This window comes from Mustelus asterias, chromosome 3 (genome assembly GCF_964213995.1).
Source record: "Mustelus asterias chromosome 3, sMusAst1.hap1.1, whole genome shotgun sequence".
Lineage (NCBI taxonomy): Eukaryota > Metazoa > Chordata > Chondrichthyes > Carcharhiniformes > Triakidae > Mustelus > Mustelus asterias.
The window spans coordinates 137,764,099-137,790,093 of NC_135803.1; the positions used below are offsets into that span (position 1 = coordinate 137,764,099).

Sequence of the window (25,995 nt, forward strand, 5' to 3'; positions counted from 1 at the left end):
GGATTAGCTTCTAGAAAAAGGAGAATTTGATCAGCCCAAGAAGGGATTAAATATTTATTGAGAGCTCAAAGCACTTCAGAGTCATTGTGATTATGTAGGCAAATACAACAGGCCTTTTACGCATAGCAGAGTTCTCACAAATAACCAAGAGAGGCAGCATGCTGGCACAGCACTGCCTCACAGCGCTAGAAACCTGGGTTTGATTCCCAGCTTGGATCACTGGCTGCGTTGAATTTGCACATTCTCCCATGGTTGCGTGGGTTTCCTCCAGGTGCTGCGGTTTTCTCCCACATTCCAAAGATGTGCGAGTTAGGTTGATTGGCTATGATAAATTGCGCCTTAGTATCGAGGGATCAGCAGGGCTAAATACATGGGGTTACAAGGATAGGGCTCAAGTGGGATTGTGGTCGGTGAAGGCTCAATGGGCCAAATGGCCTCCTTCTGCACTGTAGGGTTTCGATCAGGAGCTCCAATAACAAACATTTTAGATAGCACTGGTTGGAGGAGGAATGGCTGCTCGGACTCCAGAATAAGCTGCCTATTGTAGTCAATTGACCATTTCAGCAGTTGCAGCACTGCACTGGAGTGTCATTCTGGCTTTTGCAGCAACTCATGGAGTGAGACAAATGCAGATGTGAAAATTTGGACGTGGAACATGCCACCAACTGAGCTAAGCTGAAACATGAAGGCATATATTAACTAGATTTTTGCTTGAAACTGGAGATTTCCTCAATGTTTTTGGAAAACTCCTCAATGAGACTTCTTTGTCTTCAGGTTGCAAAGTGGTAACACGAGATTGCAAAACGCAAATTGTGCTTAAACTTTAGCCTCACCTTGTGCATTAAAAGACTTTTCCTTCAGCTTTAAAATGTCTTGAGCTACAGCTGCACTCCCACCTTTAAAATCCACTTGGGGGGAATCAAAGTAATCGGGCAGGATTTTCCAGCCCCGCTCATCCCAAAACCAGGAAATCCTGCCAGAAGTCAATGGACTTTTGCACGGCCCGCCCGCTACGATTCCTGTGGCAGGCAGGATGGGAAAATTCCTCCCATCATGTAGCACGCAATCTCTGTGGCAGTATACTTTGGGAGGGAAAATCATGGAATGGAAGCATGCACTAAAAGGGGGAGAGATTAAAGGATGTGGACGAATCAACATCAGTACTTAAAAGCAATGCTTTGAGAGCACAAGAACATGTAGATCCAGCCATTAAAAAAACCTGGCAAACAGCATTGTGGTTTCATAACAACGCAGTATGCAAGAGTAAAAGCAGTTTTGAGGAAATTATATTAAGACCCCTGTGAACCCCCTTATAAAAGCTGCGGTGAGACTGTGCCTTGAAGAAATATATTTGAATCATGTTTCTCTGCTGGATGTTGAGAGCAGTCACTGGCACTTTGTTGGAACCGTTTTGTCTGCAGCTTGTATCCTCTATTGTTACTGAAGCAGTATGATTGACATCACGTTTCTTTTAATCTGAACTAATACAGTGCTGTTCTAGTGTTCCCCTGGGGTGGTAGAGTAAAGCTCGTTTGGGATAATTGACAGGTCAGGTCACATGACTGGGGACAACTAGGTTTTCACAGAGCTCCAGTTTAGTTTTTCAAATGTGGTTTTAGAGGCTGCAGAGGGGTATCCTCCCGTCTCTGAAGTGTGAAAGCTGCTAGAGCCGAGACTCAGTTCTCCGCTTTTCTGTCTTGTGGATATATTCTTCTCTGAAAACTGTTTGGATTGCCATCTATCGGTGTTAAGAGCTGGAAATCTAGTATCACATGAGGATACTTGTATTAATGCTAACTAATTCTGAAGGGTATATGTCTATGGGGTATTGCTTTAAATTGGAACACATAGCTAGCTGTTGAGTGTCTTGTAATTGGTAAAAGTTATGCTAAATTCTTTTTGTTATATTCTAACTATCTGATAAAAGCTTGCTAGTGGGTTCACTTGAATCATACCTCAAGTGAAACACCTTATTCTCACCAATGCCAAAATCAAATGTAAAACCTAGGGTCATGTAGATGTTATTTGCTGAACTATTCCATACCGTTGGAAATCCCACATTCTATTTTTGATTTAAAACAATTTATTCTAAAATGAAAGATTTATCGGAATAACCCATGGGTGGTTAGCACTGCTGCCTCAGTGCCAGGGATTCATTATTCTGTAAATTGAGTTTGTGTCTTTATATGCCCTGTTTGCTGCTAATGAGCAGATCTCCCACTCACCTGACAAAGGAGCAGCGCTCCGAAAGCTAGTGGCGTTTGCTATCAAATAAACCCATTGGACTTTAACCTGGTGTTGTTAGACTCCTTACTGTGTTTACCCCAGTCCAACGCCGGCATCTCCACATCAGTGCCAGGTACCCAGGTTCAATTCCCGGCTTGGGCCACTGTCTGTGTGGAGTCTGCATGGGTTTCCTCCGGGTGCTCGGGTTTCCTCCCACAGTCCAAAGATGGATCGGCTATGCTAAATTGTCCCTTAGTGTCAGGGGGACGAGCTAGGGTAGATGCATGGGGATAGGGCCTGGGTGGGATTGTGGTTGGTGGGTGCAGGCACGATGGGCTGAATGGCCTTCTTCTGCACTGTAGGATTCTATGAGTTCTGGGCTTCCCCATAACTCTTCACATGTAGTCCAATACATCCCTTCTGTATTTTAAAGGCTTCTATTAAGTTTCCCTTCAGCCTTCACATTTCTGGCAATAAAAAGAACTTTCAAACCAATATATTTCAAAAGTTGAAAGAGTCACAAATATAATTTTGCTTTTTTTTTAATTAAGTTTTTTTCTTGTCTACTATGGAAATAATCTTATATAATTAAATTATGTAGTTAAGTTCTGTAAAAACATACATTATATGGTTTAGGTTTAAATGCTAATACAAAGACAGTCCCGGAATCAGACTGATCTAGGCGTTCACAGATATCAGGTTGCTCATTCCGCTGAAGTAGGACTTTTCCCTCTCGCACATCATCTCAAAATGTAGAGGTCTTCTGCAGAAGTTGCATTCAGCAGAGGAATGGGACTTCAACTCCAATCCGACATCTTTCCATGTTATCAGCAGTTTTTCTGTTCATTAAACATGAAATAATTATGACTTGGTTTCCGAATTATATTCTAATTTAGGCAAACGCACCAAGAATAGCCACTATAAAAACTACTGCAAATGCATATAGACAAAGACATACCAGATTTGCAGGTCCAGGAGTTAGATTTTAAATAAATTGATACACAAAAAAATGTTAAGCTTGTGTAATCTAAAGCTTTACTTCAGGAATACAGTGAGCTTGGTGGGCTGCCGGAGGAACAGATGGGGAACACAGGTAAATATTTACAACAAATATGTCCTCTGCTCCATCCAGATTGCCCCTTTAGTCCCTCATGGGGACAATAATGTAATAAAATCTTAATTTTAGATTAGGATGGGCAACCAATTCAGAGGGAGAAAAAAAAAGTGATTAAGCTTAAGCCCATGACACCCAACTCCCAGGAAATTATACAATTTTAGAATCATGCAGGTTTTGTTCCTTTGAATAAGCTAGACTACTCAGCCAAAATGGTATGGGGACTGCCTGCCGAACACTGTAAAACTGCCTTTAACACCATCCTGCTCAAGTTATTTTAAATCCAGTTTGCCACCTTCTCTGTATTTCATTACGTCACTGACAAGAGGTCTACTTACCAACAAAATTATTCATCATCTCAGGGGTGTGATGCGGGGTTGGAGCAATTCGCAAGAGCTCCTCACCACGTGCAACAGTGGGATAGTTGATAGCTTGGACGTAAATGTTGTATTTACTTAGCAGTTCATCACAGATTTCAGTGTTTTTAGCTGCATTTGCGACCTAAAGACAGGATAAACATACACAAAATATCAAAGAATGCCTTACTAGAACCGTGGAAACTTCAACTATTATTTCAACTTGCATTGGTAAAAGACAAATGCAACCGTCTTCTTTGGCATCTTTTATTGCCTCCTCCAACTCCATTTCCAATTTTCTCACTTCCTACCACAAACAATTCACTAAATGGGGTTGAAGTTACTGGTCTTTACATTTCTGCCAATGCAGCTCTAATCCTGCCCAGGCCAATTTGGAGAAAATGCTTTGGTTCACTCCCCAACCCCCCCAAAAAGTCATACTTTTGTTTTATAAATCTACTGCAGAATATGATTACGGCAATACTGCCCAACCCAGTAATTTTGCTACATTTAGACCCCTTTTTGGCCACATTTAAATGAGGCAACAGGAATTTCTTTAGGAAGGAGGTGGGTGGGGAGAGAGAAGAACAAAAAAATCAGGGGCACTGGGTATATATGTAGATTTTAAAAGTCAATACGTACTCTGATTGGGATGATGTGACTGGGACAGTGAACCACAGGAAAACCAGAATCCATAAGTAACTGACGCAGGTGTTTCACATTGCGCTGGTGTTTGCGACGCAGTGCTCGACCATCTTCACTTTTCAGGAATTGGACAGACTGCAAGGCACCAGACAGTAGCATAGGCGGCAGTGAGGTAGTGAAGATGAAGCCAGCAGCGTATGACCGCACAGTGTCTATAAGGGATGCAGTGCTGGCTATGTAGCCGCCAACACAACCAAACGCTTTTCCTGCAACAAAAAAAAATAAGTAATTTACCACGCCTCACTCAAGTAGCAGTGATGCACTTCAGCAACTAATGCCAAAACATGAAAAAAAAAAGCTCATTAGTAAAACAATCTTCAAAATATACCCTTTACTGCACAGTTCAAACTTGCATTGGCTGCCCGATGCAATTGTACTGATAGACAAGATAATAGCTCATTTGTAGACTACCACTTTTGATCTTTCTAAATTCTGTTGTAACCATTGATCTATCGTTCTGCACTGGCTTCATGACAGTTATGATCTCGATAAGTGGCACCATTGTTTGAAGTGAGAAGGCTTCAGGCAGATTCAGCAACAAGAGCTTTGCTTACACTTCTCTTTTGAAGCGAAACAGCTTTCTAGGTCATTGCTTAAAGGTTGTTGCATAAAATGTGGCAACAGAATAAAACCGTTCACAAATCTCAAAACTCATGCAAAAACATGACAGCAACTCAAAATTGCATTGAGGGCAATTCCACAATGTGTTGGGCACAACATCCCTGTTTTGTACATTGCATATGATGGGGTAGGAAAAGGAAATTGCATGGAGTTTTAGAACTACACTAGTAGTAAGTACACCAGTATGTAGCAAGCACAATTTGGTTCAACTACTACAAGGTCAAATTGACTTGATTACTCATGATCAAAAGCAACTTCTAATGCTCTTGTGTTGCTCTCATCTACATTCAAAACATTCTGGGGTTGAAGGATTTGCACTGGAAAGGAGTGCTGGCAATACAGTTTGTCAGAACGGTACAAAAGATGATCATGCCTCAAAATTAGTATCAGTAACTCTGCAGTTCAGTTCACACAGTCCAGATTACACAAAGCAGCAAGAAATCAACCATGAAAATTTCAAACTGGGATACATGAAAAATCAAAAAAAAACCAACAAGACAATCAACTTTCTTTTTGGGGCGGAGTGGAAGAGAGTCATGATTGTATTATCGCATCTAGAATATCCAAAAAAATCTTTCAAAGCGCTATTTTCCAACTTTTCACTTTTCTAATAATTCCACTTTAAATCATTACTTTATTAAAATTAATATACAAAATACCAGAGCGTACACTGGTATCTGTAGTGCATAGAGTAAAAATCTGAATGCTAGAGATCAACAATTTAGACAACCTAAGTTTCCCCGCACCATACATGTTCAATGTAAATTCAGGTTTGGTATTAATCTGACAAGCCACTTTTTTAAAAAAAGTCAATAAATCCCAAAAGACAACAGCAACTGGGGCACAGCTTTACTCAACAGTCTGCACCCAAACGGGACTGCAAGAGGATTTGAGTAAAAGAGTCTTGCTACAGTTGTATAGTAGTTCGACTTTCCTTACCCAAGTATACTTTTCATAGAGGGACTGAAACAGAGGGTTCACCAGACTGGTGGGATTATCCTACAAGGAGAAATTAAAAGAGACTGGGCCTATAGTCTCCAGAATTTAGAAAAAATGATAGATGATCTGATCGAAGCATACAAACTTCTTACAAGGCTCAAAAGGGTAGACGCAGGAAGTGCTTTGCCCCGAGTTGGGTCTAGAACCAGGGGGCAAAGTCCCCAAGGCTCATTCTGAGGCTAAGAGGAGGAGAAGGAGTTTCTTCACTCAGATGGTGGCAAATCTTTAGAATTCTGTACCCCAGAGGGCTGTGGAGGTTCAAGTCACCAAATATATGTACACACACAATTCAGAGACCGGTAGATTTCCAGATTTTAAAAGATATCAAGGGAAATAGTGCGAGAAAGTGGTGTTGAGGTAGATGATCAGCTATAGTCTAGTTGATTGGCGGAGCAGACTCAAGAGGCCAAATGGCCTACTCATATTTCCTATGATCCCATATATCCACTGGATGAGAACACTTAAATAGATTGCTTTTCTAGTGGCCTTGGTAAGCCCTGAACTAGGTAACTATGGATTGCAACCAGCTGCCAAAGACAACCGTATGAGTAATCAGTGGTTCGTGCTCTTCCCCATCACCAACCTCCTGGCAAAATTACTCAGATTTCTGAATTGCAGTCGGCTGCCAAAGAACGGCAGTGTATGCACTGGATAAATAAAGTTTCAAGCTTTTAAATTTGTTATTGCAAGCCTACAGATGGATCAGACTTTTGAAACGACTCATGGGGAATAAATGCGCAACAGGTCGAATATCTAAGCAACCATATATTTTAACTGGTAAACTGGAGCTTTAAAAGAGTTTGATACAAGACTTCAACTTAGAAGGTTCCCACACCCCAAATGATTAACGTTAGATTTTGTGGGCTGGATGAGAACGAGACTTTTTTTAAAGTTAACCTTTCACTAAGTATTAAATGTAATTTTGTTTTGGGAAGGTTTTTTTTTAAAAAGCCTCCCCTCACTGTTTTTTACTACCATAAAATTGCAACATCCTGCATGACCAGTTTTGATAAAAATGTGCTTGAAGCTGCTGTACAGTGAAATGGAGTGCAACTGCCAAGTTAGAGCCCATCCCCATGATGTGATAACAGTAATAATGGCTTTTAAGCATTAGAATGAAAACAAAATAACCCAAAGAACATCCTCAACCTTCACATCAAAGTCTCCAATCATAACTCGTGTTCATTTGCACGACTGAATGCTTAACGGGAAAAAAACTGATCAAATTTCTTTACACAGTTAATATACTTACCCAGGGTTCCGGATATTATATCCATTTTGTGCATGACCCCATCTCTATCACCTATTCCTCCACCCCTAGAGCCATAAAGGCCAACAGCATGGACTTCATCAACGAAAGTTATTGCACCATATTCATGTGCTACATCACACATTTCCTCCAAAGGACAGACTGCACCTAATAAGGAAAGCACATTTCAACAGTTGTGAAATTCACTTCATTGAACTTTAACCCAAAAGTACAAATATTTAACCACATAGACTTCAGAAAGGGGAAAAACATTCTATTCCTAGCACTGCATCAATCTATGAATGCCAAGCCAGTACAACAAATTCTGAGGCAGGGTTTTAAAAAAAAAAATCCCACAAGATGATGGTTGAAGAAAAAGTACCTAATTTATAACCCAGGAAACATAGGCTTAGCCATCTTAAGTGGCCTGTTATCCAATTTTTTTGGGAAACATTTAAACACGTGCATTTTTGAAAGGAAACATTTAAACAGCAAAAGGCTTAAGCAAAATCTAGTGAAGCTTGGAGTTGAGACCCAAGACAAATTTAATTATGATCCTTAATGTTTCACAAACACATTTTCAATCTCAATGAACAAAAGACAAAGTTCCTACAATTGTTAATACTCGTTTCAACTTTATATAATATCCAACTCCCCACACTTTTGGAAACACTCTCCTCCTCCAACTCCATTGATAAACACTGGCATTCTTCCCCCTCTCCATCCTAGTTCAAGCTAGCACTCTTCTACATTCTCTCATTCAAATTGGCACTTAGAATCCCTCCTCAGAGGCCCTATCCTTCACCTCTCCATTGCAAAATTCCGCTTCTAGGCTCACCACTCTTCTATCTGATCTTCATTGAAATCCTTTACTCCCCTCCATTACCAATCCCATCATTAGCTGATCATCCTCTTCAGCAGTGCTTTACAAGTGCTCCCAACTTTATACTGTGGATAGGAATTTTAATAAGCACTAAGAGCTCTGACCTTCAGCAAACTGAGGCAAGGACTCATTCTGCTAACTGCTGCAATGTGAAACAGTACCAAGAGGCCAAGGTGGGTTTTCATAAACAGGATTAGAAAGCGAAGCTGTAAACACAGCATAGTCACAATGGCATCAAAAGTAATGCAGACCAATCGGATGTGCATTACTGTAACCAGAATGCAAACTGATCTAAGAAAAACTACGCAAAGCCTCTTTTCTCAACAAAAATGGAGATCAATTATTCACTTGGCGTTAGCAACAAATAAAGTTTCAGCTACATGTAGCATTTTAAGGGAAATTACAATTATTGACATGTTGTTCCAATACTGATAGGCTGCCTTTAAATCGTTTATTCTTATGGTGGACATGGCCCAGCCATACCAAGGCCTGATTGCTACTGTTGCTTAAAAAAAGGCTGCAGTTTCAACCCTTCCCACCACACAATCTGAAGCCACAACTATCATTTCCACCCCTCAGTATCTGAAGACTTCCCAAACCTATCCCACTCATCAACTTTTGTACCCACCAAGTTTTCCCTCTAGGATCACGTAAAGACTGTGGCATTAAAAGAGAGCGTCACATGGGAGGGGGTGGAGCTTGAGAAATATTGCTTTAAACTAACCCACATCACATACATTGTTAGGAAACACAAATATCACCAGATCAACTTGGCAAACTTTCCGATTCAGTTTTTGTTTAGCAACAGCAGTTCCCCCATCCTTTAAAACTATTTCAAACTTAAGTCTGCCTGCATTGCATACCATCCATTGAATGGACCGTCTCAAAGGCTACAATCTTTGGAGTAGCTGGGTCTGACTTCTTCAACATCTCCCGTAGATGATTAACATCATTGTGACGGAATATAAACTTGGGAACGCCACTATTCCGTATCCCTTGAATCATGGAGGCATGATTTCCAGCATCAGAGTAGATTTCACATCCTAACCATGACAATAACAACAAAGGGAATGGTTAACTTTATCAGGAAATGAACACAATACTTGGAAATTAGTGTTTCAATGCACAAACTGTAGATGCTGACAATTTAAACTGAATTTTAATATTGACCCAAGAATGCAGAAATGTAAATTTTGTAAGTGGACCTCTACAGAACATTTATCATGCTAATATCACAAAAGATCCTACATGACTTGTATTTTAAATTGATGAAAATCAGGAAGAGTCTGTTACAACATGTAGAAGTGGGGAAAAACCACTTCGATCCCCCTTCCTTCCCACCTTGCCCATTTTCCTTCTCTTGCTGGCAGATGGCTAGAGACTGTGGAACCACCCTCCAGTTATGAAGTGTGATCACTATAGGGATTTATTGGCAGGTACCTCCACAGTTTAAAACAAAAACGGTGTGAAAATCAACACCTTCAAAGTGTGCGCTATGGAAATTACTGCTGAAAAATACGCAATCTGACTTGCAATCTACAGTAGACAGCAAATTAGCAATTCGTACCTGGGAGCATTTTGGCCAGTGTAAAGAGGGTAGAATCATTTGCCACAAAGCATGATGAGAAGAGTAGTGCTGCATCTTTGCCATGGAGATCAGCTAATTCATTCTCTAAATCAACATGAAACTTGCTGGTTCCAGATATATTCCTGGTCCCGCCAGCCCCAGCACCATGGCATCGAAGGGTATCCCTAGATATAAACAAAATGGCAATAATGGTAAATACAGCTATTTAAAAGAAAATAGTCCATCAAATGAGGCACGTGTGCAACTAAAAGGCAACGCATTTAAACATTCCCAATTTGATATCCTGATTATCACTATTGCACATTTGATATCTAATAATATTTGTATACATAGATTATGGCAGGGATCCACGTCAAACATCACCTCCTTGTACAAATTTGAGATATAAAAGATAGTTTTCAAATAAGTAACTATGCCGCATTGATGGGGCTATAATCAGAAGAAAAGTTAAATGCAGTGAACATGGAATGGTTTAAGTTCATTGAAAAAGATTCCAGGAGTAAAACCAGTACTCGTTAGAAAATAACATTGGACGGTGCTGAAGTCTTATAGAACATAGAACATTACAGCGCAGAACAGGCCCTTCGGCCCACGATGTTGCACCGACCAGTTAAAAAAAAAACTGTGACCCTCCAACCTAAACCAATTTCTTTTCGTCCATGAACCTATCTACGGATCTCTTAAACGCCCCCAAACTAGGCGCATTTACTACTGATGCTGGCAGGGCATTCCAATCCCTCACCACCCTCTGGGTAAAGAACCTACCCCTGACATCGGTTCTATAACTACCCCCCCTCAATTTAAAGCCATGCCCCCTCGTGCTGGATTTCTCCATCAGAGGAAAAAGGCTATCACTATCCACCCTATCTAAACCTCTAATCATCTTATATGTTTCAATAAGATCCCCTCTTAGCCGCCGCCTTTCCAGCGAAAACAATCCCAAATCCCTCAGCCTCTCCTCATAGGATCTCCCCTCCATACCAGGCAACATCCTGGTAAACCTCCTCTGCACCCTCTCCAAAGCCTCCACATCCTTCCTGTAATGTGGGGACCAGAACTGCACACAGTACTCCAAGTGCGGCCGCACCAGAGTTGTGTACAGTTGCAACATAACGCTACGACTCCTAAATTCAATCCCCCTACCAATAAACGCCAAGACACCATATGCCTTCTTAACAACCTTATCTACTTGATTCCCAACTTTCAGGGATCTATGCACACATACACCTAGATCCCTCTGCTCCTCCACACTATTCAAAGTCCTCCCGTTAGCCCTATACTCAACACATCTGTTATTCCTACCAAAGTGAATTACCTCACACTTCTCCGCATTAAACTCCATCCGCCACCTCTCGGCCCAACTTTGCAACCTGTCTAAGTCTTCCTGCAAACTACGACACCCTTCCTCACTGTCTACCACACCACCGACTTTGGTGTCATCAGCAAATTTGCTAATCCACCCAACTATACCCTCATCCAGATCATTAATAAATATTACAAACAGCAGTGGCCCCAAAACAGATCCCTGAGGTACACCACTTGTAACCGCACTCCATGATGAATATTTACTATCAACCACCACCCTCTGTTTCCTATCCGCTAGCCAATTCCTGATCCAATTTCCTAGATCACCCCCAATCCCATACATCTGCATTTTCTGCAGAAGCCTACCATGGTGAACCTTATCAAACGCCTTACTAAAATCCATATATACCACGTCCACTGCCTTGCCCCCATCCACCTCCTTGGTCACTTTCTCAAAAAACTCAATAAGGTTAGTAAGGCACGACCTACCTGCCACAAAACCATGCTGACTATTACCTATCAATTCATTACTCTCCAAATAACTATAAATCCTATCCCTTATAATTTTTTCCAACATCTTGCCGACAACAGAAGTGAGACTCACCGGTCTATAATTCCCGGGGAAGTCTCTGTTCCCCTTCTTAAACAATGGGACAACATTCGCTAACCTCCAATCTTCTGGTACTATACCAGAGGCCAACGACGACCTGAAGATCAGAGCCAGAGGCTCTGCAATCACTTCTCTTGCCTCCCAGAGAATCCTTGGATAAATCCCATCCGGACCAGGGGATTTATCTATTTTCAGACCCTCCAGAATATCCTGCACATCCTCCTTATCAACTGTAATACTGTCTATTCTACTCCCTTGCAACCCAGTGTCCTCCTCAGCTATATTCATGCCCCCTTGCGTGAACACCGAAGAGAAATATTGGTTCAATGCTTCACCAATCTCCTCCGGTTCCACACATAACTTATGGGACATGATGTGGCATACTTCTAAGATAGTTTAATTCAGAAGCTCACATTATAGACCCCACAACTTGAGGGTGGCGACTCATTCCGAGGTAATCATTGCTGCACCAAACAGAAACTTCCTTCTTGACACTGACAGAATTGGAGTAGTCATCTGCCATGGGAAATACATCTGCACGACGATTCACAGTTTTGAAGACACGATAGGTATGATCCCTCTTCTTTTCATCAATCTTTTTCTCAAAAAATCCATCATATTTGAAAGCTGAAACAGCTGCACAAGTACAGAATAAAGCTTAGAATTAAAAGCAACATAACACGTCCATTCAAAATATAATGCCAATTTGTAAGATTTGGTGCTGCTTATTGCAGCAGCATAGCAGCACAATGGTAAACACTGTAGCCTCACAGTACCAGGGATCCGGGTTCACCTACGTCCTCTGGTGACTGTGAAGTTTGCATGTTCTCCCCATGTCTGCGTGGGTTTCCTCCGGGTGCTCCGGTTTCCTCCCACAGTCCAAAGATGTATAGGCTCGGTGGATTAGCCATGGTAAATGCGTAGGGTTACAGGATAAGGCGGAGGGAAGGGCCTGGGTGGGATGCTTTTTCGGAAGGTCAGTGCAGACCTGATGGGTTGTGTGGTATTTTTCTGCACGGCAGGGATTCTATGGATTATTGCAGTTTTAATTTTGTGTACACTCACATTTCGGCATGTTGTCCTGAATGAGATGAGAAATTGAAGACTTTTGCTGCGCCACACTATTCAAATTCTTCAGCAGGCCAGTTTCCTTTTGTCCACCTGCCTGTTTGACGTTGGCAACAGCTGGATTAACAGAGGTCACGGCTGTCTCTGTAGGAGGACAATCAGTACTTCAGAGGTATATAGCCACAAAACAAATGAATAGGAATGCGACTTTAACTATAATGCACAAAAGTCAATTCAGTAGCCTCAGGCACTTGGATTCTAAAAATAACTACCACGCAAGTTGCCAGCTTGTGCAAGGTTCAATCATCAAGGTTCTCCCGGAATGAGATTCGGCCAGAGTGAGGGTATCGGAAATTTGGAGCGGAGTGGGAATTTGGTGCTTTGGGGAAAGTGTTCACCTTCGGGAGGAACAGAGAGGCAGACCTGCAAGGGAGACTAGAGGGCAGAAATAGAAAGAAATCAAACTGCGATGTCACAGACAGCAGGTAAGTGATTGGCTAGTGACTGGTTAAGCAGTTTTTCTTTTCTCCCCCCCTCCCCTCTTGCCATTGTAAGTTAACTTAAGGGTTAAGTCACGGCAGGAGATCCCAGACCAGTGCCATATTCCTCTTGAGCGATGTGGGAATTCAGGGACCTCTCTGTCTCGGGAACCCTGGATGATAAGAGAGATTGTGATCTTAGTGAAAAGGAAGGAGGCAACATTGGATATGGCTCTTGGGGAATACAAAAGTAGCAGGAAAGAGCTTAAACAGGGGCTTAGGAGGGCAAAAAGGACCATGAAATAACCTTCGCAGACAGAATTAAGGAGAATCCCAAGGCTTTTTATGCTTATATGAGGAAGAGGGTAGCTAAGGAAAGGATAAGTGCACTCAAGGACAGTGGAGGGAAAGTGTGTGTGTGTGAAGCCAGATGAGGTCCTAAACAAGTACTTTGCACCAGTATTCACAAAGGAGAAGGCTGTGGTGGATGGCGTGTGGAGAAGGAGGATATTGACATTCTGGGACATGTTGAGATAAAAAGGGAAGTGGTATTGGAGCTTTTGAAAAACATACATGAATTTTAGTAAAGCCTTCAATAAGGTTCCGCATGGCAGGCTGATACAGAAGGTGAAGTCATTTGGGATCCGAGGCGAGCTGGTAAGATGGATACAAAACTGGCTTGGGCATAGAAAGCAGAGAATAGTAGTGGAAGGGTACTTTTCTAACTGGAGGTCTGTGACAAACGGTGTTCCACAAGGATCAGTGCTGGGGTCTCTATATAAAAAAAATGGAAAAATGTAGGTGGCCTGATTAGTAAATTTGCAGATGATACAAAAATTGGGGGAGTAGCAGATAGTGAAGAGGATTGTCAGAGGATATAAATCAGCTGGAGATCTGGGCCGAAATTTGGCAAATGGAGATTAACCCGGACAAATGTGAGGTGATGCGATTTGGAAGGTCTACTAGAGAAGGAAAGTATACAGTAAATGGTAGAGCCCTTAGAAATATTAGCATACAGAGGGATCTATGCGTGCAGATCCACAATTCCCTGAAGGTGGCAACTCAGGTGGACAGAAACATGAATAGGCAAAGAATAGAGGGATATGGACCCCATGTACAGGTAAGAAAATATTGGATTAGCGAGATATCTGTGTCGGCAGAGACTTGGTGGGCTGAAGGGTCTATTCCTGTGCTGTACTGTTCTTTGTTCAAGCATCTAAGTCATGCACAGTAGTGAGAGACTGATTGCTTATTTGGTGATTTTGCAGTACAGACATTGGCTGACAAATCTGCCAACAGTGAGGGCAACTGAAAATACTGAAGGTTTACGTCCTGATGACATAATTGGCATCATCTAAATTCAAGTTTGCAAGCCTTCAAAATTAAGTACACCAAAATGAAATTGTACGTAAAAATCTAGATCATCCTACCTTTTCTCACAGCGTGCATCTGTTGCACATCCTCTGAAAGCTCCACGCTGGCTTTTCGGACAACAGTGCTCTTACCATGACTCATCTCACCAGCAAGGAATGGACATTTGGATGCAACAGCCTGTCCAGCACTAGGTACTGGGTGTCCTGGGGGAAGCTGGGAAGCCGGGACACTTGGTGCTGAAGCCAAATTAGTAGGTTCTGTGGTACATAACAAAAAGCAGTCTTAAAGCAAAGTTTAAAGCTAAATCAAAAGAAACTATTTAACATTTTTTTTAAAAAACTTGACAAAAAATCTGATTACTGTTCAAATTTTAACAATGTAAACAAAGTTAGTGCCAATTATGGATCAAATATTGTAATGTTTCTCTATAAACAGATTTAATGCTATAGCTCAAATTGAATGTTGAGGTGGGGAGGGAAGGAGTCAGTGTGCCAAAAAGGTTATAGAATAACTAATGGAGCCTTTAACCTAGAGTTATTGAAATAAATACTTAAAAATCAATGGATTGCAGGATAAGTTTTACAGCAAATCAATTTCAGAAGCATTTTTGTCAAGTTAATCCATTGTTAAGCCTCCCAAAAGGACTATTTAATAGTCTGAAAATCACAGGCAGGAATAATTTTGCTCCTTTTGACTGTATTCTAACTGTTTTATTCCCTTTGGTTGTACATAAAAGCAGTTTAATTTATCCCTACTTAAATTATAAGGAGCTACTTACTCTCATTCACTGGTGTAGTCTCTTTGGTCTGTTGACAGTGAGCAGCAGAGGTGGCTACAGTACGCGTTACAGGCTTGGCTCCTGCCCTCATCATCATAATGGGGCAATGTTGCGCATAATAGATCAGTGACTTGCCAGCCTTCTGAAGAAAAGTCTGGGACACACGTGAAAGGAATGGGCAGCGACGAACAACCGCCTCCATTGCAGTTCTTAACCTATAGGGAAAGAAAATAGTTTAGTATGAAGACTTTGTTGTTCAGAGAAGCAAAGGTTAGCTTATTATCCTGAACAGGAAACACTGATGTCATATTTATGGATTGTAACATTGTGGACTTTTATCCTAAGAAGATTACACCCCAGTCTTCAGAAAACAATAGAAGCATGTATAATGCCTTGTGGCTCCGATTCACAAATTTAATCAGGATGTTAAAAGTTACAGGAATGAGGAACTGAAGGGAAGAAATTGAAGTACAGGAATTACATATGATGCTTGACAAAACAAAAGTCAACTTGACAGCCTGAATCCAGATACAGGAAAAGATTTGACTGCTCATCACGAGGCAATTTAAATAAAGGTTGGGATTGGGAGAGGGAATCTTACTTTTAAACCTCGAAAGAGGAATGGGGGCAAACCTAAAAACAAAAAGATAATAAATGAAATAGAAAAACAAAATCAGCACTATTTCAACTACAGGGCAACGATAAATCAGTGAGCACTTCACATGAAAGGTTTAATATAGTCTGTCCTACTCAGATCAGACATGGTGATACACTGCTGGCCCAGACATTCACCAAGTATCATGCTGCCTTCACCACATTTATCAACTGGCTCTTCCAACATATTACAGCACAAAGCATTTTCATATTGAAGCATACAAGAGAATAATCTAATACTATTCATTATGAACTGTGAAAATGTAAAATAGTGATTAAAAGCCTTTAATCAATGTTAAAAAGACACCCAGAACCAAGTCTTCTCACCCCAAAAATTAAGGCTGGGATTCTCCAAACCAAATTCCAAGTGTCGAATTTGCGTAAAAACTGGAGTAATTCCTGCTGGTTTTTTCCACCAGGAGTTTTAAAAAAAAGAATCTCCCACACTCTCTGCACTGCAGAGTGCCTCAGCGTGAATCCTGTTAAAATTCAGTTGGGGGGGTGCCTATTCCTGCTGAACAGGCCAGCACCATAGCACTGAACAGGCCACTGCACATGCAACGATCTGTTAGCACCGAAGTCGGCACATGCACAGTGGCCTCTGTCTGCTAGCCACCAACTCCCCCAGTCCCCCCCACCCCTGATGGCCAGCCCCAATTGCTGGCCTCCCTCCCTCTGCCACACAGCCCAAATGCAGAGTGGCAGCGGGATCTCCCCTTCCCCCCCCCCCCCCCCAAACTGCTCCCCCAGAGGCCCTGCCCCCATCAAGACCCACCCCTTTGCCTGGTGGGCAGTGCCCAGGTGCCAATCCCCCCCACCCCTTTGCCTGGTGGGCAGTGCCCAGGTGCCAATCCCCCCACCCCTTTGCCTGGTGGGCAGTGCCCAGGTGCCAATCCCCCCACACCCTTGCCTGGTGGGCAGTGCCCAGGTGCCAATCCCCCCCCCCCCCCCGATATTCAAAATAGATTTAAATGAGAGGCTGTATATACGACAATCTGGGAGATGCACGGAGGCCCAGATGGCCTGCATGGATCATCTGCCGCTAGAGTCTCCCGGCTCACTGCTTTAAAAAAAAAGCAGCACTGTGGGATGGGAGAATCTCTCCCTAAATCCTGAAATTCTTGTTTCATACTGATATTGTGTTTTCTGAAACACAGCTGCAGCGGTGGTTTTCCAAAAGACGGGAACAGCACACACACACTAAACCACAGTGGCTTGTCTTTAATCAAGTGGCACTCTGGCTTGACAATTTTCACTTCTATGACCTTGGTTGAATACACACAAGCCATATATTCAAGCTGTTTTAACCAAAGGACAGTAAGAAGTCTCACAACACCAAGTTAAAGTCCAACAGGTTTATTTGGTAGCATGAGCTTTTGGAGCGCTGCTCCTTCATCAGGTGAACAGCGCCCCGAAAGCTACCAAATAAACCTGTTGGACTTTAACCTGGTGTTGAGAGACTTCTTACTGTGCCCACCCCAGTCCAATGCCGGCATCTCCACATCTTAACCAAAGGACTGATTTTAAATTCTAGCTACAGATTGCAGTTTTTAAAAAGGTTAAAGCACAACTAGTTTCTTTCAACACACTGCAATCAATCCATCTTTATTGTTCAACGACACAAAAGTCCATTTCAAATCAGATTCTATTTACCAGACTAACACTGATAAAGAAACAAAATACATCAAGACGACGGAACAATCTAGAGAAAACTTGACAACCACTCACTGCAATATTCACAACCCAAAATGCAAAATCACAACTGACCAGCTCTCAAAAGTAAACCCACCTGAACAAAGAGTTCCATTGGTAACTTAGATACTGAACAGCAAACCCGCACCTCAAAAAATTCATGTTACTGTGCTCTCACAAACATGGGGGGGGGGGGGGGAAAGCTTCAAGCTTGGGTATTCAAGATACCATCTGAAATGGCCACAGCCCAGAGCCTCAAAATAAAAGACTCCAATATTAGGCAGCTGGTTCTGACATCCTTATCATCTCTTCGTGCACCAAGACAATGAGGCAGAGGGGTTTCACAAAGGCTTTTTGTTATGTTCGAAGGGATAGACTGCCTGAAATAACTGATCAGTCTCCAAACTTCAAGGTAAGAGCATTCATTTCCTAGCATACTATATGATTTAAATACATAAGGAAAACAAAGTTAACAATTACACGTTCGCAACCGGTTTGATCGCACACCATATGAGCTTCGAATGTTAGTTATGCAACTTGGTAAATTCCCTGCAGTAAAAGAGGGAAAAAAACATTCGGAGCTCCTCTTGCACCTCCTAGCAACTAATTCAAAGATTAATTAAAAGGCAGTGCGGGAGAACATAATCCACCTCCTGCCTGTAACTAAGCCACATCAGGCGATAGAAAAAAAACATATAGCAACTGAGAAATTTGATATCCTAACTAAAACTAAATGACAAAAATAAGTTTCTCAGAAAAAATCACAAATAGGTCAGCTATAGCAAAGCACAGGTCAACTTTAGTAATGGCAACTCTGTGAATGAGCTAAAGTTTCAATTGGAGAACAGGTACAAGTTGATTAATACAAGAGCTTCCTTGCTTATGTAGATGAAAAATAGTTATTCCTAATCTGTGCAATGCTGCTATTAAATCCAATGAGTCTCAAAAATGGTTCACAGTTAACAATTCCTTTCTAAAAGCAGTACCACTTACAACAAGCAATGTCGGATCAGAAATGGGTAAAAAAGTCATTTGAAAATTTACAGATCAGAATAGCGAGTTTAGAGCACTAAACTAATAAGGCAGATTGCACAGACTTGGTTTGGATTGCTTAAGTATAGAAGATTGTAGGGTGATCTCATTGTGGTGTTTAAAAACATTAAAAGGATTCGAATGGGTAGATTTGAAGAAACTATTTCCTGTAGTGGGGGAGGAAATGAAAAACAAGGGACAATGTTGAAATTCGAGCTAACCCATTCAAATACACTATTTGCAAAGTGGTAAAATCTAGATCTCCTCTCTCCCTTCCCCAGGAATTGGACTTTTCCCTGGCCCTCGAGTGTTGGCCTCTTGGGTGAACAACTAGACAAACAAACAGTGTACCTTAACCAATTAGGTTTGCGGATGGAAAAAAGAAATTAAAGTCAAATGAAACAAGAGAACATAGAACATAGAACAGTACAGCACAGAACAGGCCCTTCGGCCCACGATGTTGTGCCGAGCTTTATCTGAAACCAAGATCAAGCTATCCCACTCCCTATCATCCCGGTGTGCTCCATGTGCCTATCCAATAACCGCTTAAATGTTTCTAAAGTGTCTGACTCCACTATCACTGCAGGCAGTCCATTCCACACCCCAACCACTCTCTGCGTAAAGAACCTACCTCTGATATCCGTCCTGTATCTCCCACCACGAACCCTATAGTTATGCCCCCTTGTAATAGCTCCATCCACCCGAGGAAATAGTCTTTGAACGTTCACTCTATCTATCCCCTTCATCATTTTATACACCTCTATTAAGTCTCCCCTCAGCCTCCTCCGCTCCAGAGAGAACAGAAGAGGGGGAAAAGAGACCGATTAAGAGCGAGAGAAAAAAAAAAGGGAAAGAATGAAAAAAAAAATTACAAATTGATATTAAATCCCTCTTGACACAATGAATTAACTATGGAACTTCACTCCTGCAATCTTAATCATTTCCTTTTTGGACACCCAGGGTGAAGTGGAATTGCAGGAAAATAAATCTGTCATTTAAAAAGTCCTTATGTCATGAAATACTAGCCCCAATTATCTGCAGCAAGTTTCGTTTGCATTTATGCCAAGTTAAGAAACTTACTCTACCATTAGACTGAGAGGAATCCCATTTTTGTGATATCAATGGTGAAGTAGTGCAAATAGTCCAGGATTTTGTGGCGATTTGCAACTTGGGAGGTATCACTTTCTTAACACAAATTGCCGGTTTTTATGTTCAAAACATCAGAAACACATTAAAAAGGACAAAGTAAGGTCTGCCACCTGTGGGTTCTGTCCTCCGAGAGGCTCTGACAGGTACTATATTTGTTCAGAGCAAGCCATTGAAAATCCCCAAAATGCAGGAATTGTTTGGCAACATTCCCCCCTGACCCTTATGCTGCCTCAAATCACACCAAACACAAACTTCAGGGCCTGTGTGTGAATGTGTTCCACTAACATGCTCATAACAATGCTGAAGGGTCTACCCTATGTACAGGAATGGCCACCACCCCACAATGGTGGGATCAGGATTGTGCGCTCAGCCCATTAGCAAAGTGATCATCCTGGAATTCCTGACCAAGTGTGTCTGAATGACGGAGACCAGGCAAGACCTAGGCGGGGGTTGAGCCTTGGCCTCAATTGGCCGACAGATGTGCGAGTTAGGTTGATTAGCCATGTTAAATTGCCTCAGTGTCAGGAGGACTAGCAGGGTAAATATATGGGGTTACAGGGATAGGGCCTGGATGGGATTGTCGTCGGTGCAGGCTCGATGGCCAAGTGGCTTCCTTCTGCACTGTAGGGATTCTATGACTCTAAAGTACAGCCCATTGTAACAGTCCACAGTCAAGTGACGTGGACAATGGCCTTACAACAGTGGTGCTGTAAATTTATTTTAAAACCTTGCAAGTTTAATAAAACCTGATCCAGGAATTCAAACTATTGTCAAGTTTTTTTAAAAGAAAGGATTGGAAGGAGGAGAAAAGCAGCAATTAAAAAAATATAACCCAACATGTTGAGACCAATTGGAAATAAAATGGCAACCTATAGGAATTTCAAGTAATAATTATTACAGCAGGAACAAATATACATTCTTCATCCAATTAAACAGAAGTTTAGGTGACGCTCTCTCTCGGCCCACCACCCCACAACCTTGCATTGGCAGGGACACTGGTTTACAATAAATGAACGTGTAAAGTTTGATTTTATTAGGTGACATTCTAAGGTTTCACTGTGACTCAAGATAAAATCTCAAGACTTTCCAATTCACCTTAAATTTAATTCTTCATTTCCTATTGGTAAGCTAATCAGAATGAACAATCACTTTTAAGCAGCAAAGTCATAGAATCATTGAATCCCTACAGTTTCGGAGACCATTCATCCCATCTAGTTCGTACTGGCACTCGGACAGAGCATCTTGCCCAAACCCTATCAGTGTAATCCTACATATTTAATCCACCTAACCTGCACATCTTTGGACTATGGGAGGAACCCAGAGCACCTGGAGGAAATCCACATAGACACAGGGAAAACGTGCAAACTCCACACAGACAGTCTTCCAAGACTGTAACCAAACCCAGGCCCCTGGCACTGTGAGGCAGCAGTGTTAACCATAAATGTTGGTTTCGTAACAGCAGTATACATTGGAAGTTGCTTAGGAAGTGATTTAAACAAATATACATACATGTTAAAATAAAATAACACAAGCCCTGGACTTTTATTATGGTTAGGAGTTTGAGAACAACGAGCTCTTTCAGCCTCATCTCAAAGCCTGCCAAAATAATACTGCATAACACAGTTTGATGTAGTCAACAATCACGCAACTTCGTTGTCCTTTAGTGAGTTAGTCTGTTAAAAAAAGACAAAAAATGCACTCATCTGGCTTCCCTTGTACTGCTTAGCACTGTGAATCATGGTAGAAGATAGAATACGTCAAACCACAGGGATGCTGTGTTTATCTAAATAACAAATACAAAGAACAGTACAGCACAGGAAGCAGGCCCTTCGGCCCTCCAAACCTGTGCCGCTCATTGGTCCAACTAGACCATTTGTTTGTATCCCTTCATTCCCAGACTGCTCATGTGACTATCCAGGTAAGTCTTAAACGATGCCAGCGTGTCTGCCTCCACCACCCTACTTGGCAGCACATTCCAGGCCCCCACCACTGTGTAAAAAACGTCCCTCTGATATTCGAGTTATACCTCGCCCCTCTCATCTTGAGCTGTGGCTCCTCGTGATCGCCACCTCCGACCTGGGAAAAAGCTTCCCACTGTTCACCCTATCTATACCCTTCATAATTTTGTACACCTGTATTAGGTCTCCCCTCATTCTCCATCTTTCCAGGCAGAACAAGCCCAGTTTACCCAATCTCTCCTCATAGCGAAGACCCTCCATACGAGGCAACATCCTGGTAAACCTTCTCTGCACTCTCTCTAAAGCCTCCATGTCCTTCTATACAGCTGAAACATCAGACTCCAGCTTTTATACTCTATACCCCATCCTATAAAGGCAAGCATACCATATGCCTTGTTCACCACCTTCTCCACCTGTGCTGCCACCTTCAAGGATTTGTGGACTTGCACACCTAGGTCCCTCTGTTTCTATACAGATGGCTCTGCCATTTATTGTATAACTCCCCCCTACGTTAGTTCTTCCAAAATGCATCACTTCGCATTTATCTGGATTAAATTCCATCTGCCATTTCTCCGCCCAATTTTCCAGCCTATCTATATCCTGCTGTATTGTCTGACAATGTTCATCGCTATCCGCAAGTCCAGCCATCTTCGTGTCATCCGCAAACTTGCTGATAACACCAGTTAAGATACAGAAACAATAGCCAAGTCCAAATCTGGTACCTCAATCTCCTCATAGAACCGCCATGAGTCTAGGAATCACTCTTGGGAAAGGACATATCCTAAATTCTAATGGGAGAACAAAAGTCACCATTTAAAAAAATATTTCTGCCAAATAATGCAGGGTTGTGTAAGTTTTAAACTTTGAGGTCAGCAGTTAGTTACCAAGGTCAAACAAGTCTTCTAGGGGATTTTCGCAGTAACTTCATTGCAGTTTTAATATAAGCCTACTGGTGACTAATAAATAAACTTTTTAGATTGTTTGCCAAATCCTATTACTGCAAACTTAAACAAAAAAGGTTATTCCTCAAGAGAAACATGAAAAAAAATTAACAAAGCAAGATTTATCTAAAGCTTGATTGGCTGCATCTCAAAATATTTCTCAAGTTTAACATGATAACAGGTATGAAAACAAGCTCAATCTTTGTATTCCCCTAGAAAATAAATGATAAACTTGAGGAGTGAGCTGCTCTCAGGAACTCAATACTTGAAAGGCTTCCAAAAAGTGATATCCTACTATTGTTTAGACTACATTCAGACAGCCTGTTTTTCAGAAAATTTATCAATTGCCCATTCTTCTCAAGTCAGTCACATTGCACGTAGACCTCAACATGTTATAAACATGAGGTTTCAACATTACAGCAAGCAGGCTTCTTTTTGCATGTAGAAATCAACATGCACTATACACTTGCTCACATGTTTATAACATTGAGGTTTCAACATTATACCAAGTAGGATTTTGAAAAAAGAAATTAGAAATATATACTCCCAACAGGATTTCTCAAGTAAACATTCTGCTGCCAGAGATCACGCAAATATGGAGGAGAAAATAGTAACTTGTCTCTATTTAGATATTTTGTGCAATTACTTCCCTGTTGGAAATATGTACAAAGAGCATAAAGTTCAGACTTTCCATGTAAAGCATCTGTTCAGTGCTGTTTCAAGAACAAAGCAGTGTGATATGAAAATTTAGATGTACAGACAATTAAGTTTTTCCCAATACTTTATTTTTCATGTCGCCCATAGAACTGCCAGCGTTACATCTTAAGGCAATTAGGGATGTGCAATAAACACCAATTTAGCCAGCAAGGCTAATCTATATTTCTTTATTACATTAGACCGAATATTTATGATGCAGCATTATTGCTCATGGCTCTTAATGTTAATCTGTCGCAATGGAGGAATTTAAATGGTGTTACAAATGAGAAAACACTAACATTTTCAACTTGCAATCAATCTTAATTAATTTATCAAGTATTTGGGACACTGGACAGATTAAAATATTAGTGTCACTTTTAAGACTCAAAAACAGTTTTTAAAAAAGCACTAATAAAACATCCATTTCACAGCTGGACCAGTGAACGTTCCACAAGCAGCAAGAAACATTTCAAGCCAGAAACTTCCCATACCTGCAAAATTTTCCCTCAATCACAAACATTATTGTAGTACTTGACAAAACATGGAAAAAAAAACATTTGGCAAGTATTTTTCCACTAAGGATGACGCCACTTGATTTGTAAGGCAAAGCTGGTTGAAATAGTTAAACTATAGAAGAGATCAGAAAATGTCAGAAAACACTCAAGGAGGAGGTCAGGCAACTTCTGCAGAGAGTGGAACCAAGCTAATGTTTCAGACTGATGCCAATTATTATTGACTCCACGTATGCTGTCTGACCAACTGAGTGTTTGTAGCATTACTTTATTCTCGCTTCTGTACTTGGCTTAGAAGGTGGGTGTTTTATTTTAAATTAAGTTTTATAATTGCGGTGTTATTTTCATGTTAGGAGGAGAGAGATCAACTGGTCTGATAGCATCTGTGGAGAGAGAATGGAGCTTTGACCAAGGGTCATCCAGGCTGGAAAGTGTTGGTTGTATTCTCACTCCACAGATGCTGCCAGATCTGAGATATTCCAGCATTTTCTGTTTCAGATTCCAGCATCCGCAATATTTTGCTTTTATTTACAGACGGATCAACTGCCTGTGCAAACAGGGGTATATTTCCCCAGAATGTGAAGCGGAAGAATGAATTAAAGTCGTCATTAAATCGATGACAGTTTAGTTCAGGAATGTTTCACACTTTTTACACAGGGACAGACATTCCTGAGTTGCACAATTTCAGGCAAGGACTGAACCTACAATCAGACCAGGGCTGGAGCTTCCCAAACAAGGAGGGAGTGAGCGGGGGGCGGGGGGCTGGGCGGGGGGGCTGGGCTGGGAGTTTGATGGCTTTCCCATTGCAAAGGGAAGCCTCCCCCACCCCCCTTCCTTCCTTCCTTCCTTCCCTCCCTCCCTGCTGCGGTAAAGCAGCAGGCGCACCACAGCCAATGTCACTCAGTAACCCGGGTAACCGGGCCCAACCCCAGGCGCCGCGAGCGATGAGGAAAACGCTATTGAATAAAACACATAACAAACAGAGGCTGCCGCCGTCTTTCTTACCGGCTTTTAATGCTACTTGGCGACTGGGTTCGGTGTCGGGGGGTCGGGTCGGGCCGCACTCTGCGCTGAAAGGTTGAGCTGAACTCCCGCTGCCTCTGTTGTCCTGCACTGAGGACGAACTGGACGGAAGCTGCCGGGCGTCCTGGCTAATATCGGGGCCAGCAGCCGCCAAACATCGCGAGAGCCCAGCCGCACAGCTCCGCCCCTTCCAGTCACAACCACGCCCCCCCCTCACTAAAGCCACGCCCCGCATGACGTGTATAGCTCCGCGTGACGTGTCTCCTTATTGTAACCCCCTTGTAGCTCCGCCCATCTCACAGCAGCTGGAGCTCAGGCGCCCTCAGGTGTATAGCTTCCCTGTCACAACCTGTCTTGACTGCCACTCACTCTTTAAGAAGTCTCACAACACCAGGTTAAAGGCCAACTGGTTTATTTGGTAGCACAAGCTTTCAGAGCATTGCCCCTTCATCAGTTGCCTATTCTGGGTTTTTTTTTGTCTAATTTTCGGGAGGTTTTTTGTAATTAACGGAAACCGGAAGGCCGCATCGCGAAGCCTGCCGGTAGCTGTAGTTTTTTTTTTTCTCTCGGGCCCCTAGCCCTATAAATTGGTGCAGAGGAGATACCCGATCCTCTACACTGGTAGAGGATCCCACCCTTCAATCCTCCTCTAACCTAATTATAAGTGTGGGGAAGTTTTTTGTTTTCTTTTTTTCTTGCTGGTAATGGCTTCAGGGATGGCAGTTCAGGCAGTATGCTGCATCTCCTGTGGGATGTATGTGGTGAGGAAATCCAGTAGTGTTTCAGGAGATTTTAGTTGTAAGAAGTGCATTAGATTGCAGCTTCTGGAGGAGCGTGTAAAGGAGATGGAGGGGGAGTTAGAGGAACTCCGCATAATTCGGGAGGCGGAGGTGGAAGTTGATAGGAGTTATAGAGAAATAGTAACTCCTAGAAATGAGGCTTGGGTCAATGCCAGGAGGAGGGGTAAGAAGCAATCGGGAAGA

At 42.1% G+C, this 25,995-nt stretch overlaps 1 protein-coding gene across 1 annotated transcript; it reads right to left on the reverse strand.

The window, feature by feature from the left end:
* Nucleotides 1-40: 40 nt before the first annotated feature.
* On the reverse strand, nt 41-25,180 carry LOC144491631 (5-aminolevulinate synthase, non-specific, mitochondrial-like). The gene is made up of 11 exons (XM_078209737.1): nt 24,995-25,180; nt 15,356-15,570; nt 14,634-14,834; nt 12,722-12,868; nt 12,070-12,292; nt 9,721-9,905; nt 9,017-9,196; nt 7,274-7,438; nt 4,339-4,607; nt 3,679-3,841; nt 41-3,065 (listed from the first exon to the last, which is right to left on the reverse strand). The coding sequence occupies exons 2-11, from the start codon at nt 15,555-15,557 to the stop codon at nt 2,905-2,907; spliced, it is 1,896 nt and encodes a 631-aa protein (XP_078065863.1). The 5' UTR covers nt 15,558-15,570; nt 24,995-25,180; the 3' UTR covers nt 41-2,904.
* Between the last annotated feature and the right edge of the window lie 815 nt (nt 25,181-25,995).